Genomic DNA, 16,225 nt, shown 5'->3' on the forward strand with positions numbered 1-16,225 from the left:
ACTCAACAGTTATGGTTATTTTAAGAATGTTTGCACCATGTACCAGAGCTGGAAGAACTATAACAACTGCTGTCAAACTTTAACACATTCCACTGAAGAGGAATAATAGAGCTAGACACCCTTTCCAGACACCCAGCACAGCAAGCACTCCTCCGGGCTCTCATCCCTCACCCTCCACCACCTCACCTTCACCAGGTGCCCGCTTCAGCCACGGGGGACTGAGCACATGTTATTCCCGCTTCTCAGAGAGCTCTTAGCTGTTCCTATTGTCAGGTTATCTCCCAGACCTGCCTTCTGTGAGCTCTGCAGCACCGTTCACTATTGGTTGTAGGCCTTGGCGGATTTGTTTGTGGGATTCTTAGATTAATGTCTATCACCTACAGTAGTCAGTAAGCTCTTTGAACGCAGGAACACTGTCATTTTTGGTCATCATGATATCCCTGGTCCTTACTAGATATTTAATACATATTTGAATCAACAGATGAATGTATGAATCTATAGCAAATCCATAAGTTAGAATTTGATATTTAAAACAAGAGATCAGGTTTTAGACTAGAATGATTCATGCTTCAAAGAGATGACCTCTTCTGACCAACCCCTATCAAACTATCTGATGAACATCAACTCACTCTCAAGACTCAGCGTAAATGTCACCTGCTTCGGTGTGGGCTTCGCAGATTCCCCCAGCCAATTTTAGATGTCCTTTTCCATTATCTGATAGCAACTTGAGTTAATGTATCCACATGATAAGAAAAGTATATGCTTACGTGTTTGTTTCTAGCACTAGCCCATGAGGTCCCATGGAGCCTGGCAGGATCCATCTCCTGTTTGTATTTTTTAAGATCTTCATGCAGTGTCCAACAGAGAAAAAATTCAAAAAGCATTACAGAATAAATGCCTCTCTGTACCAATTATCAAGGCTGTACTAGGCATTAAATTCTTCTTGTTCTCCTTTAGCGTGCAAATATTATCTTCCAGTTCTTTCTCATTGAATGTTACTCCCACAAACCTATCCTTCCTAAGATGGTTATTGAAAAAACTGTGGGAAGCGGTACGTGATTTTGTTCCTTTACTTTTCACTAATGTATACTTTCCCTTAATTTTAAGAAAGAATAGATCATCTCTCTTTTGATGACTTCTGTTTCTGATCCCTGAACTAGGTGCTGGGAAGTTTCACTCCCTTGACTGGTCTGGAGGTTATAACTCTAGCCCCAGCGTACTCTCTCTCTCCCTCTCTCTCTCTCTCTCTCTCTCTCTCTCTCTCTCTCTCTCTCTCTCTCTCTCTCTCTCTCTCTCTCTCTCTCTCTCTCTCTCTCTCTCTCTCTCTCTCTCTCTCTTTCTCTCTCTCTCTGGGGACACAGGAAATGAGGTCACTTCATCTCTTTGAGTTACAAATGCTTCATTTGTAAAGGATGGTATGGGGCTAGGTGCTTCTAAGGCACTGCCAGGTCTAGTTCTGCAGCTTGAGTCAAGTGTTCCCTTAGTATCCTGTTGCTTCACTGGATTGGGTGTTTCACATCTTGTTAAATGACTGTCAAGTGAAACCCTTCCCCATGAATGTTTAATGAACTTAAGGGAGTGCCAGAAACAGCCAATTCATTTGTTAAACACTGCAGAGAATTTCAAATAGTTAACCCAGGCTCCAAGATAAGATAAAGATAAATTTGCCAGATATGGTAAGCAAAGTGGGACATTTTCCCTCCTAAGGATTACAGCGTACCAGGGTTACCTGTCTCCTTCCACGCAGTAGAAATAAATGCCTGAAGTGGGCACTGGTGATAGAACTCCCGTGCTAGGCTGTCAGAATCTCCTAGTGGACACATCTTGCATCTAGACCTTGGACTCCGGACTTTCTCACCACTCTTGACATTTGGGAAAGATCACTTTCTGTGGTGGGGGACTACCCCAGGCATTGCCGCGTATTTGTCAGCACCCTCTACTCATAGACACCTGTGCACTTCCCTCCCAAGTTGCAACACCCAAATTGTTTCGAGACTTTGCCAGATGTTCTGTGGGGCAACACTGCCCCCTGTTGAGAACCACTGAGTTACAGAGATGTGGGTTTGGTTCTTAGCTATTCACTAGCTAGCTGCCTGACAGAACTTTCTCAAGCTTTGTTTGAGTCCTAGGTTCCTCTTCTGCACATCGTGGGTGTAAAGTAAGTAGTTGTTGTTAGGACTAAATAAGGCTACATATTTATATTATTTAGCATGATTCTATGTCTGTACCCAGTACATGTTATTTGCTGTTATTATTATCGTTATTTTATTTATCATTTTTTGCTGTTATCATTAACATTGGTATTTCCTCGTGGCTCTTGTCTGAAGAAAACAACTATAGACCTACAAAAGAAAAATGCTTTTCCAAATTTTCTGTAATACATTTGCATTTGAATATGCACGCAGGTATTTCTTAGCCACATGACAAATTACTGCTTTCCCTAAGACTACTTGCTACTTGACCCACTGCTCAGATGTCCTGTATGCCGTATATCTTAAGCACAGCATTGTAGGAAAGCAAATGTTCTTAAACATTTCAATTTCTTTTTAAGGGATTACTGATATGTATTCTCTATTACTATTTTCTCCCATAACATATGGCATGAAAAATTGCTGTTAAATTGTTATTTGCTTCTTAAAATAAAACTATGAGCAAGGGTATCGACGTATAATCCACCACAGTGGAAATCTGACTAGAAATATATGAACAGAGATTATATTACCCTCTCAAACAGTGAAATTAAAGGATACAATTTTCTCCTATTAAATTAGCAAAAGAAATGCTGACAAAGGTATAACAAAGCTGGTAGGGGCCATATTGCTTTCTTGCACTGAAACCGATATATACCTTTGGGAAAGCAACTTGTTCATTTTACACTAGTCTCGTAAAGCGATCTGCTCAGGAGTCTCTTGAGCCCAGCCGCCAGTGTGTGGAATGCTATGGCTGGCATGCTTAGGTCTCCTCAATGCACCTTGCGCTCTTTCTTCAGGGTCCTTAAATGCCTTCCTCTCCCATCTATTCTCTGCCCGAACTCCCAGTTTTTGTGTAGCCTTTCAGAGTGTTGATCCCTTGAAATGTGCTATCCTAATGAAACAGGAGGGAAGGGGGCAGGGCACAACCTTTAAAAGAATGACATGGCCATAGGACATGACGAAAACTGGTTAGAATGAACTAGGTCCAGGACGGCAGAAGACTGGACTTCCAGTAGACCTTGAGCCTCATTATATGCTCACTGTAATATATTAGCATGCTAAATGACACACCCACAGGTGCCATGACAGTTCAGAGGCTAAGCATAAAAGGCCTCAAAGTGGGCCTGGAAATCCCTACCCTTTCCCCCAAATAGTTGGAATAATCCTCCCACTCATTAGCCTATGAAATTACCCAGCCCATAAAAACTAGCCACACCGTATTTCGGGGCCTCTCACTTTTTGAGACGGCCTACATGCTGTCTGTGGAACATGTTTCTCCCAAGGCTGTTCTTGCCTTTCGAGATGACCGCATTCTATCTATGGAATGTGTATCTCTCTAAATAAATCCACTTCTTACCTATCACTTTGTCTCTCACTGAATTCTTTCTGTGACGAGACATAAAGAACCTGAGCTTCATTAAGTCCTGGAACCAGGTGGGTGATCTCAGTTAAAAGGCTGTGGGTTCAAGTGCCAATCCGGGTTAGGCCGGGTTCGAGTCCCAGCACATGCGTTCACCTCTCAGTCTGAGCTTCACAGTTCCACTAGCTGACCACACCACGGCTCAGAGATAAAACGTCATATGTATCCTCTCTTTATCCAAAAACAGAACGAACATAAAAAGACACTTTCCTATCCTGGGCTCTGGGGGAATCATCCAGTTGAAACTCTGCTGCCCTGTGCCAACATACAAAACGCTGGGGAGGGCTGGGCTGAAGAGGAGGGAAGAGGGAGAGAAAAAGAAAAGAAAACTGTAGGACCCAAAGGTCTTCCAAGTGTGGCAGCCCTACGGTGGATAATTTCTTTCTTGTTGTCCGAATCCTAATAATTCCAGTTAAATGAGGGGTGGGGGAGACACATGAGGGAAGAGTTTAATTTTAATAATTAAACAATAGAAAACATGAGTGTCTACTGGGAGGGGAAGGAGAAGTAAATTGTGAGGTGACCGCTCTGTGGGCCATTATGCTGTCTCCCAAATGAATGTGTGGAGATCATAAAGCATAGAGAAAATGCTGCTGACCATATGTTCGGTGAGAAAGAATACAAAACTGTGTGTGTGTTCTGTCTGCAGCCCTATACAATGCATAGGGACCGACAGACTCTCTTCTTGAGTAGACAGGCTCCTCTAAGGCCTTTTTTCGATTAGGCCTCAACTTTGGCCTTTAAAAACTGCAGATCCTCTGCCTAAATATTTCATCCACTCACCCTCACACTGAAAGACCTGAGTAAACTCTAACATAGTTCTAACAGCTCACAATGCTATATCCCTAGCCCACCCCCCCCTTAAAATGCTTGCCGAAACCCGCCAAAAACGAACAAGCCAACAAAGGCCCCTCAAGGCCTCCAAAAGAATTTGCCATTCATTTTAGCCAATGCCTGAGGTAGCCCCCAGACCTCTCTTTCTCAGAGCATTTACTAAAAAGGGTTTAGGATTTGTTAACCTTCCTTTGTCCCTTTGAGATGTGCTATGTATCTCCTACAACTGGGGAAAGTCTTTTTCATGCACCTGAAAGACAATTTATTTGAAATGTAATCATTAGGAAGGGTAGGGACTCAGTCTCCCAGTCTCTGTAGAAGGACAGTGAGATAGGAAGGAAGCGGGGCAAGGCACAGCCTTTAAAAGAATGACACAACCATTAAGAACAGGACACAACGTAAACTAGTTAGAACCAGCTAGGTCCAAGATGGTGGAAGATTTGACTTCCACTAGACCTTGAGCCTCATTATATGCTCACTGTAATGCATCAGCATTTAAATGACACACCTGGAGGCACCATGACACTTCCGGAGGCCAACCATAAAAGGCCAAAAGTGGGCAGTGGCCCAATTTCTGGAAACATCTGCCCCTTCCCAAAATTGTTGGAATAATCCTCCCACTCATTAGCCCATAAAAACAAACCACCCCATATTTGGGGGCCACCTTTTGCCTTCTGAGATGGCCCACACTTTGTCTACTTTACTGTGGCTAGCTCTTGAATTCTTTCCTACAAAGAGCCAAGGACCCTCACCTGGCGGCCCGTCCCAGGGACTCACCCGAGACCTGGGGCATGACCATCCTCTTGCACCCCATTTTTCCTGCAACAACAGGATCCTAAGTTCAATAATGGCCAGCCAACAGACAAAGCTGGCCTAATCGCATTTCTATGACCAACTCTGTAATTTTTCACCTCCCTGACTCTGTCAGGCCCCCACTGTTTCCCCTCCCTACTCCCTCATTCTCCTTTTAAAACTCCCAGTCACCTCTGTAAGAATGCAAGTTGGGTTCAGTTCAAACTGGATTCTCTTCCATAATGCACCAGTATATTACTGATCAAAAGTCTGTCCTTACTACTTTAACTAGACTCCGGCTTTATCTTTGACAGGTTCAGTTGCAAAGAAGCCCTCCATCACTGCGTTTGTCTTTACAGTGATGGGATAACACTCATTAGAAATCATTAGCAAAAGCATTCACCCTGTTTCTGAAAAGAACAATCCCTACACACAACCATGATTACAAGTTTAACAAAACTCTGCTGGGAAGCAATTCTGATTTATGAATTCCGCATTAAACATCTAAGTACATCTGTCATGCATAGCATAATGGCAACTTTTGGGGTAATGATTTCCTAAAATCACAAATGATGTTTAAATTCCCAGTGATTCAAGCATTTGGAGGGGGTGTCAACGTGTCCTGGGTGATTGCGTATTACACTCAAATACTAGGTTTATATCATGGCCTTTGTGCTTTCGTTTTGTGTCTCAGAATCTGGAAGTGCAATCTGGTGGGGGACAAAGAATTGCTACCCTAATAGGAATCTTCCAGTATGCCTTATATGGCATTTGTGAAATGGAGCAGGACCCTGTGGGGCCCTGCCGGATACATAATCCTTTCTGTGTCCTCATTTCTGGTTTGTAGGAAATAGGCTTCATTCAGCCTCCTTGACCCTCCCTTAGTTCCAAAGAGCAGATTGAAACAGTGACTAATCAGGGAAGGGAGGGAATGCAGAAACAAAGCGGAACAGTCAAGAAACAATAGCACTGCATGGGGCAGGGGCCTGGTTCCTTCTCATGAAATATTCATAACGATATCTTTGAGTTCTTCTGCAGGAACTAAGGCCCCTACTTAGGTAGAGGATGGCAACTTCAGGCTGAACACCAGATTCCTGGACTACCACCCTGTTACCTCACCACAAACCAATCAGAAGAAAGTCTGCACAAAGTGGAAGATTATGAAGACACTGATTCCCTGTCCCACCCCCCGGGCCAATGATTCGATTCTCTCTTAAAAACTTTCACGGAGCAAAATCTTGGGAGTTACATTTGTCTCTGGAGTATTGGCTTTCTTTCGCGCTGCAAGCAGCAGGACCTGTTCGGGAACATTTGCTTGTCTTTAACTTAGTGTTTTGTAATATAGCTCAGAAATGTTTAAAACCACTTTAGAAAGAACGTAGGATTCAAAGAGCTTGCATTTATTTAACTTCAAGTTCTGGTATCTGTTTAAGGCCTGGTGTTAGGAAGTCCCAACTCTGGGACCACGACTCTTCCCTCCCATGTTTCTGACCTTTGATTTCTCTCACACCCCTTAACTCAGAGTTGCCTCAAGGTAGCATGTATTCTTAGGATTCCATGGGTTTATTCTTTCTCTTTGCTCTAGTCTTGTGTTCTCTGCTCTTTGACTCTCTGGTGAACCTTAAATATTCTTCAAAATCCTGTTCAAGCCTGGATTTGTGGCTGCTTCCACTTCTGCCCCCACCACCTCCCTTTGGTCTCTTCTCCAATCTCTGCTGCAGTATCAACCATCTCATCCTACAAGCCTCCTCTGGGTGTATTTTTTACTCTATCAGTTTCCTACAGTAGGGAACACTGTACCCCTAGTGCCCAGCTCCATTGCTGGTAAGTAAGGATTCAGTAAGAGATTATGGAACAAACAACTGAAGCTCTTTTTGCTTCCAGAGATTAATTATATTACAGATTGTAATCAAGAGCTGAGAGTTAATTTTTCTTTCTTTTATCCAGTACTTGTGTGCGCACACGAAAATGCAACATGATTTAAGGAGAAATCTACAGAGTACTGAAAAAAATATGCAAGTCTGATCACAGGCTCCCCAGCCCCTCTGGACTGGAAGCACTGAGATGGACTGCGGGAAGAGATGTATAGACGTGTAACTTACGTTTTGCAGCTGGACGTGATTCTTCACCAAGTTCTCTGACTTTGCCATTGTGCTGGATGCTTTGAGACTGTAGTTTTTACCGTGATGTGGCTCCTTCAGTTGCTCTTGAATTTGTTTAGCTTGTTTCCTGCAGGTTTAAATAAATCCATGTATAAATAGTTACATACATTTATCCTATTCATATTTTTTGAGGTTCATTCATTCCCAACATCTATATTTGTCATTTGCTAAAGCTAGATAAACTCACTTAACGAGGAGAATCCTCCCTTTATCTTCAACCCCACCAAGGAATACTGGCATTATCTGTTATCATCCAGGATTCACACCCAGTGGCACTCCAAAGGCAGACAGAAATGTAATTCCTTGTCCTGTCCCTATTGGATGCAAGAGGTCCCTATCCCTGAGTGCTCAACTGAAAAGAATTAGGAATGCTCTGAAGAGGTGACAAGTGGAAAACTTTGAAGCTTGGACCTAGCAACCACATATAACACACTTGCAAAGTTACGTTTATATCTGTCCAATTCATATAAGTGTGGCTTGACGGCATAGCTTGCACATATACCATAACGGGTCTATTTTCTTTTTTACAGTTTAGAAACAGTTCATTTATTTTTACCATCAGCCCTGAGTGTAGATTTTTATTAGAACTTTTGTAAATCATAAAAATTGTTAACTCTTAAAGAACACCTACTATGTGCCAAGCATCATTTTAAGTGTTTTACATGTCTCAACTTACTTATTCTTCACGATAATTCGTGTGTGATGCGGCATTAATCCTATACTCATTTAACAGATGAGAAAACCGAGGCACAGAGAAGTTAAATAATTTGCCCAAAGTCACATAGCTAGTAAGTGGTAGAGCTGGATTTGAACCCAGCGAGTCTGGCTGTGTACTTTGCGCTTTGAGCCACCGCTCACGACTGTCAAGCCGCTTGCCCATGGTCATGCAGCTTCTTGATGGGAAGGCTGAGATTATTCTCAGGTTTGGAACTCCAAGTAAAATATTTCTGCAGATGTGGAGTGACTGTTGTTCTGACCATTCAGTGGCTGTATCAGAAGGATGTGATGAATTACTGGCTTATTAGCTGCTCTCTCCCAAGAGCTCTACAGCAATTATCTATCAGCAGAAGACTCAGTACCTATAAAATGAACAAATAAACAGGCAAAAAAAGCTTGCAGAATCATCCCCCCTAGACTTTTTTGCCTCTTCTCTAAGGTCCGTGCCTAGGAGAGAGCCTTTGGTGGAGACTGTGCACCATCTCTTGCAGTGAGCCCTTCCAGGTAGAGACAGCACTCTATACACCATGGGCTCGAGTATCACAGTGACTGAGATTTGAATTCTGGCTCTGCCACCCACCAGCTTTGTTTTGATTCCCCAAACCAAAATGATTGATTTCTAAAACCTCTCTGAGCCTCAGTTTCCTCATCTGTCAATGGAGTTTGGAAAGGCTCTCTTCCATAAATGTGAGAACACATGCTTAGTTGTATGGGCAGATGCTGCAGAGGAATTAGAACACTGGCTCCAAGATAAAAGAAGAGATCTTGTTAATTGCCTCTCTCACAAGCAAGTCACAGTATTTGCTACAGTATTTAGAGGCTTGGAGCAGCATTACATCATTTGAATTTACAATACTGGTGTGATGTAGCTCTGTTTAAATATTGATTTTATCTTTTCAATCATTTGGGGGGCTTTTACTTCTGTTGCTTTAATGCACTCGTAATTATCTACTTCCTAACAGCTAATCTGTAGCCTATTGTTAGAAACAAATCTATCATATCAGCATTTTAAGAAGCACATGTTAGCCACAAAATCCTATCAGGGATTCACTGATGAAGCAAACTGGAGATGAGGAAGTTCTGCTGAGTGAATCATCATGAAGTAGCAAAAGGGGGCTTGGCACAGAGTCAGGACCCAATTAATTTCCTAAGAATTAAACAGTAGAAATACTAACGATCTTTTCAGTAATTCCATAATTCGGCGTCTGGGAAATGTAAAATTCTAAAGGAATTTTCCTCATAAAAACTTCTGACTGCATTTCCTAAATCCTTTTTATAATTTGCTTTCCTTTACTCTCTTCTTGCTCCCATCCTGACTCACTAATATTCCAGAATCAATGGGCTTTCTTTTCTGAACCTGCCTCCTTCCCCATCATCCCTCTGATCTCCCAAGCACACACATTTTTGCTCTTTCCTCCTCCCCTCAGCAAGTGGGAACAAAGGAAGTGAGAGGCGGCTGCAATACCATTAGCTCTCTCATGAGAGCAGTTGCTCTGGGGAAGACAAGATACGGGCATTTCACACTGGAACCTACTAGCCTAACAATGTCGGTGTGATTCTATAGTTCAGTGAGTTTCAAGTTGCTCTGGCTCAATTCATCAGAAAGAAATGAGGTGTAAAGTGGTGGAATATCAGGCATCACCAGTCCATCGGGAGACGTTTTTTGTAATGTTACAGGTTGCCTTCCTGGGGAAGCAGACACTGAGATGGAGATGGCGTGCAGGATTTTTATTAGGGAGGGCTCTTTGGATCAACGTCTGTGGAAATGAAGGGAAGGAAGCAGGACTGGGCAGAGGGAGAAGTTGGAATGTGATACAGTCTCAGTGAAGACCTCCGCAAACCCCACGGGGAGCTCGCAAACTGGCATGGCCTTGCACCCCAAGTTGGGGCAAAGGTCTAGGCCTTCAAAGCTTCACATTGACCTGTCACTGGATGCTGGCTCTCTCGGGTCAGGTAACTCTTACAGCTGTGTACTAGCAGCTGGGGGACTTAGACCTCCACAGCTGAAGAGAATCATAGCATCATATCAGAACATCCACTGCCTGTCCTTAAGAGCCTTACTTGGTGGTCTAAAATCTCTTACTTCAGAGGGTGATAACCTATAGTCAGGGCAAGTTATGAGCACATCTGCTTTCTACTGGTAGCACCGGTTCTCCTTTTTCCTCCTGTGCTTTCCCGGTTGTGATAATTATCTGTCCCTGGAACAAATCATTCTGCTCCTGGAACAAATCATTCTGCTCCTGGAACATCTCTTCTCCTATTCTGATTCCATTTTTAGAGTTGAATCATGTCTTGCATTTCCAAGGTCTACTAAGGACTCCCAGCCTTACACTTCTTAGCCCATATGAGTTAAAAGTAAAAAGAAAACCTAGAAGAATTTATAGTTGCTATGTGAGCTGTATCAGTCAGATATGAAAGGCTCAATTAATAGTTCGATTAACTACTTATAGGAATATACGGGCTTATCGGGAGTGAGGAGAAAAGAATTTCTTTCAGTGTGCCCTTCAATCCCCTTGTTGGAGTTCAATGAACTCAGTCAGAAAATCCCCTAAATTGAAGAAGGCGCTGCTCACTTCTACCTCTTCCTGTTACCTATGTTCAAACTTTCATCAGCTAACAATGTGCTGTAATATTCCATCGCGTGAGGTCATGCCATACCACGGGTGACGAGAGAATGGAGAAAGGACCAGAGTGGCAGCATTCGAAGGATTATGGGAAGGAAAACATACATAAGCAAGAGAATACAAGCCTTTGGGTAAGTCCTGACTCTCTCTGGGCAGTGTACATTCTAGTACATTGGATCTATCTGTACTATTTTCACGGTAATTCTGCAAATCTAAACCTATTCTGAAATAGTGTATTAAAAAATAATAGTCACTAATTCTGGATTCATACCCGAGTTTCCATTATTTTTTAAAATCATTAATCGCTGTTCTTTTTAAAGTTCAACATATACGACATGAAGACAGGTATCACAGACCATATTTGGAAATTGGTCCATTTTTAGAAGAGCAAATGGGTAGAAAAATACAGGTCCAATGAAAAGCAATTACATGTTGGCTTGGATTTCCGACAAGCTGTAGGAACAGAATCTGTGCCAACTTCTCAAGGCCTGCATACGTTCCAAGAAACCAAGGAATTTAATATTTTTATCTGCATTTCTTATTTTAAGTGTAGATTATGTCATTTACATAAATAAAATACCTCTACCAAAGTTATGTGGAGTAAATATATATGTATACACACATACATACTTATATACATATATATATGTATATTTTTAATTCTACCTTATTAGCCCCAAAAAAGCAGTGCTTTTGGCAGAAGGTTTGGTTTCTTGGCAAGGTAAGTGTAGGGCATATTCTAGACGTGCATACTAAATGGTGAAGCAAAGCAGATTTTACAGTATTCATACTTCATATTTGGCTAAAACCTTGATGGGTAGCAGGTAAAAACACTATAAAAGGAAATTGTTTGGTTTTTTTTTTTTCCATGAAAGGCTAGATACTAGTTGATAATGCTTATGTCTATAGCAGTGACCTCTCTTTTCAGAAGACTTAACCCCTTAGTGACAGGCAAATGTTGAGCCGTTAATTCCGGCAGGCAATCGAAAGTGCAAAGAACACAGAGTGTTCACGATTACACAGAGGAATGATCGCCACGTGCATCAAAGATAAACCACACACACATACATGCATGCACACACCGTACACATTCACCACAGGCTACAAAAGACTGGGAGTTACTTATGGAAGTCTGATGGACACAATTTGCGCAAAATCCCTCTGCCTGGAGCTCAGACTGAGTACTGAGCTCAGCACTTTAAAGAAAGACAAAGTACTTCCTCTGAGAAGTAACCTTTTAACACCGAGAGAAATGGTCTTACTTGCTTTTGAAGTAGAATGCTGCACAGAACATGCCCACGATGACAATTCCAAAGATGATACATGAAATTGACAGCACCTGCCTCTGATAAACTTCTTCACTCTCTGTGAATTTGAAAAAGAGAATTAAAGCAGATGTTAGCACGGCACAGCAGAGACAATCTCCGTCCTCGTACTTCTGAACTGGTAGGAGCCTTTCAAAGCAAAGTTTTTTTGTTCCTGTCATGAATAGGAAAACACGAGGACGTCATTATGATTCGGTTTCTTTGCAATGGTCTATAGGACAGCCGCTTTTATTTATTTTTTTTTGTATGTGCATGGCTAAATCAGAACTCATACACAGATATCACAATTATGAATGTTATTATCAAAAGACATTTCATGACTTGAGAACATACTGGGAACATACATTTTAAAAATTATGGTGGGGCCCCAAATAATCTGCTATCAGAACCTTCCTATGCCGGTGATGACTTCCAATTTATGTGATACCGATGCCACTGCATTTTCTGATTTGGTCCCTGGCCGTCAGTCTCCCATTCATCCACCCATTACTACGATTGACATCATTAATGAAAGAGAACTTCAATATACAGGTGAATATTTACTCATTCCTCAATACCAACGATCTGGCACAGCAACCTCAACCTCTACTACCAAGGTCATATCTTAGAGCATCTTATATTGCAAAAAGTGACAAGAATTCAAACACAAGCATTTCACTTTTCAGACACTGACATTTACACTTCTAGCTCGTTTTCTGAAATATGTCTACTGAAACCGTTCTTCCATCTCATCAAGACCTTTTTATCCATAGATCTCAGAACTTTCTTTCTGTTAATTATCCTCCTCTTGTCTTCATTTCTCTCTTTATACAACACAGAGACTATAGTCTTTCCCTTTCTTTTCTTCCTTCCTTTCTCTCTCTCTCTTTCCCTTCCTTCTTCCTCCCTCCCTCCCTTCCTTTCTTTCATTCTCCCTCTCTTCCCCTCCCTTTTTCCTTCCCTTCCCTTCTTTTCATTCTCCCTCCCTCCGTCCCTCCTTCCCTCTCTCTCTCCTTTCCTTCTTTCCTGAGATCATGCTCTATATCCTCTCTTCAGATACGACTGTACATTTTAAAGCTTCTTCCTGCAGCAGTGTATTGGGAAACAATGTATTAGAAGAACTATCCTCTCTTCTCTCCCCTCTTAGGCTTTATTTACATTTTCAATGTCTTTATTCAGACTGGAGTATCAAAAACAGAAAGTAAACCTAAGAGAAATACCACATTATCCACATTTCTGATTAAATGAAGAGGGGCAATCGTGTGGCCCTGGCAAGCCTTGGTTGACATTTTAAATTTTGAAAGGTTCAGATTAAAGAGATAAAAAAACCTGTCACTGAGACCTTGTTTGGGCATCTTGCCATCTTAAAGAGTGTCATCCTTTCCATCCACATTTGTAAGCTCATTAAATCTTCCAACTGAATTTGGAAACAAGTAAGTAGATGTACCAATTTATAAAGAATTCCATTTCATTTAATTGCTGTGAGTTGATGACTCTAATGGAATAAGCATGATTTACATATAATAATCTACTCCACCCTGCTTCTGCCAATAAAAAGAACTACGAAAATGGTGGATAACAATACCTATTAAAACAAAAGAAATAAGACTCTATCCACTAAACAATGATCTCCGCATAACATCTACTGGGTGTTTTTTTTGTTTGTTTTTTTGTTTGTTTTTTGCGGTACGCGGGCCTCTCACTGTTGTGGCCTCTCCCGTTGCGGAGCACAGGCTCCGGACGCGCAGGCTCAGCGGCCATGGCTCACGGGCCCAGCCGCTCCGCGGCATGTGGGATCTTCCCGGACCGGGGCACGAACCCGCGTCCCCTGCATCGGCAGGCGGGCTCTCAACCACTGTGCCACCAGGGAAGCCCTTTGTTAGTTTTTAAAGCTAGTCAAATATAGCCTGGGGAAATGCATAAAATCACTTCTGAGTTCAAAATCAAGAGTGAAATTAAAACTCCAAAGACTGCGAGTGGATTTATAGACTCAGGTGTAGTTACCACGATGGTGCTCTCAATGCCTTTGATTCAGAGTGCTACACAAGAACCAGCACAATGAGGAGCAGGAAGCAAGGGGTTGGGGGTCTGGCAATTTTGGATCTGACTTTAATTTTAGCCACCTTTAATATGAGTAACCAAAGGTATACTACTTTACCTTTATAAATTTCAATTTTCTGTCTAAATAAAGGCAATGATATGAAATGCTGACTGTAATAAATGTTATAACAAGGAGGTATATAATCCTACAAAATAATATAATATGGAAAATCGACCTATTCAGAGACCAGAGATTTTAAGTATAAAATAGGATCCAACTAGGCAAGAAGAATGGGGATGGGCAAAGTGGTCCAGGAAGAGAAGACAGCTTGTGCAAAGGCCCCGTGGTAGGAGATAAAATGGCATGTTCAGGACTCTTCAAGTTATTTACCCTACCCCAGGGCCTTTGCACAAGTTATTTTCTATCCTCTCCCAGCTTAGTGGAGCAACACGGAAACAACAGGAACATGGTATACAATGAACATGTCTTTACAATAGCAGGAAGGTACTGAAAAATTTGAAAGAAGAGGTGTGTGATGTGATAATATTTACATTTATTTTTCCTGCAATTTACAGAAAAGATTAGAAGGGATAAAGTAAATGCCGAGTCCTGTTAGAAGGCCATTATATCAGCGTAGACATGATGGATGTTTCTATGATAATAGTAACAGAAGTGAAACAGAAGTAAAAAGCAGTTAGGTTTTTTAAAATAAATTTATTTATTTTTGGCTGCGTTGGGTCTTCATTGCTGCGTGCGGGCTTTCTTTAATTGCTGTGAGTGGGGACTACTCTTTGTTGCGGTGTGTGGGCTTCTCACTGTGGTGGCTTCTCTTGTTACGGAGCACGGGCTCTAGGAGCACAGGCTTCAGTAATTGTGGCTCGTCGGCTCTAGAGCGCAGGCTCAGTAGTTGTAGCGCATGGGTTTAGTTGCTCCGCGTCATGTGGGATCTTCCCAGACCAGGGCTCGAACCTGTGTCCCCTGCATTGGCAGGCAGATTCTTAACCACTGAGCCACTAGGGAAGCCCAGCAGTTAGGCTGAAAATACTTAAGGGACTAGACGATGATGCTCTTAACTAAGATGGAGCTTATTGGAGGGGGATCAGACTTGAAAGGAAAGATATTAAATTCAGCTTTGGAGTTGGTGAGTTTTAAAAGCCTATAAGATAGCCAAGTGGCAGTGTAGAGTAGACATTTACATGTATAGATCTGGGTTAAGAGGAGGAGACAGGATTCCGGATAAAAATATTTGGGGTTATGCATATACTGAAACCAAGTGTGTTGATAAGACAGCCCCAGGAGAAAATATAGAGTAATAAGAGAATCTTAGGCATTCTATTCTAAGATAGAGCTTTGAGAGACTCCAAAATTTCATGGAAGGGTAGACAAGGATCCTGCAGAGGGGATTAAAAAAAAAAAAGGAGCAGCCAATCAGGCAAGAAAAAATAAATAAATAAAAGGAAAATAAAACAAACAATAATAATAAACCCTGATAGTGCCATGGAAGAAAAGATACAGGTTTTTTTTTTTTTTTTTTCTAGAAAAATAGGCTACTGAATGCTTCTAAGAGGCCAAATAAAACAAAGTCCTTTAATTTAGTGACGTAGAGGTTGCTGGAGAACCTGCAATGAGCAAGTTAACGGAACCATGAAGGCAGCCCCCGCGGCTCCCTGGGTCCTCTGTCATGTATATCCCACGTACTGCAAGGCAGACGCACTTTCTCCAAACCTACCCTGTCTTCTACCACTTAGCCTGGATTTAGGATCTAGAATTCCAGCCTAACTCCTGAAAGCAGAGAATGCCTTGCTTGTAACGAGGCAACCATGAACTTCACTGTTGTGAGGATTGAGTGAGATAGAATATACAGAGGATTGCAGTGCCTAACTTGGAGTCATCATTAAGTATCAGTCTGAACCAATATAAAACTGCCATGGGGGCAATAAATGGCTGGACACTGGCCGTTTAATTTGGTTCTATCTAATCTATGGTAACTGTTGTTATTATTCTATGGAACATCAATATTTTTGCATTCCATTTTTTAAAAACCCAGATTATAAAGTCATTTCTGAGGGCAAAACCAATCTTTGGCTCGACAGGAATTGGTAAAGTGTGTTTGCATTGTCTCCCAACTCTGTTCCTTTT

General features: G+C 41.8%; 1 protein-coding gene across 4 annotated transcripts in view; it reads right to left on the reverse strand.

Annotated features, from left to right (window-relative positions):
* NRG3 (neuregulin 3) overlaps nt 1-16,225 on the reverse strand; it is a 1,054,732-nt gene that overhangs the window by 23,541 nt on the left and 1,014,966 nt on the right. For all 4 annotated transcript variants that reach the window (XM_065894048.1, XM_065894051.1, XM_065894050.1 and 1 more), the window contains exons 5-6: nt 12,004-12,106; nt 7,341-7,467 (exon numbers count right to left, since the gene is read on the reverse strand). In XM_065894048.1, the coding sequence (XP_065750120.1) occupies nt 7,341-7,467; nt 12,004-12,106 (230 nt within the window). The remainder of the gene's footprint in view (nt 1-7,340; nt 7,468-12,003; nt 12,107-16,225) is intronic.

Source organism: Phocoena phocoena, chromosome 16 (genome assembly GCF_963924675.1).
Source record: "Phocoena phocoena chromosome 16, mPhoPho1.1, whole genome shotgun sequence".
Classification (NCBI taxonomy): Eukaryota; Metazoa; Chordata; class Mammalia; order Artiodactyla; family Phocoenidae; genus Phocoena; species Phocoena phocoena.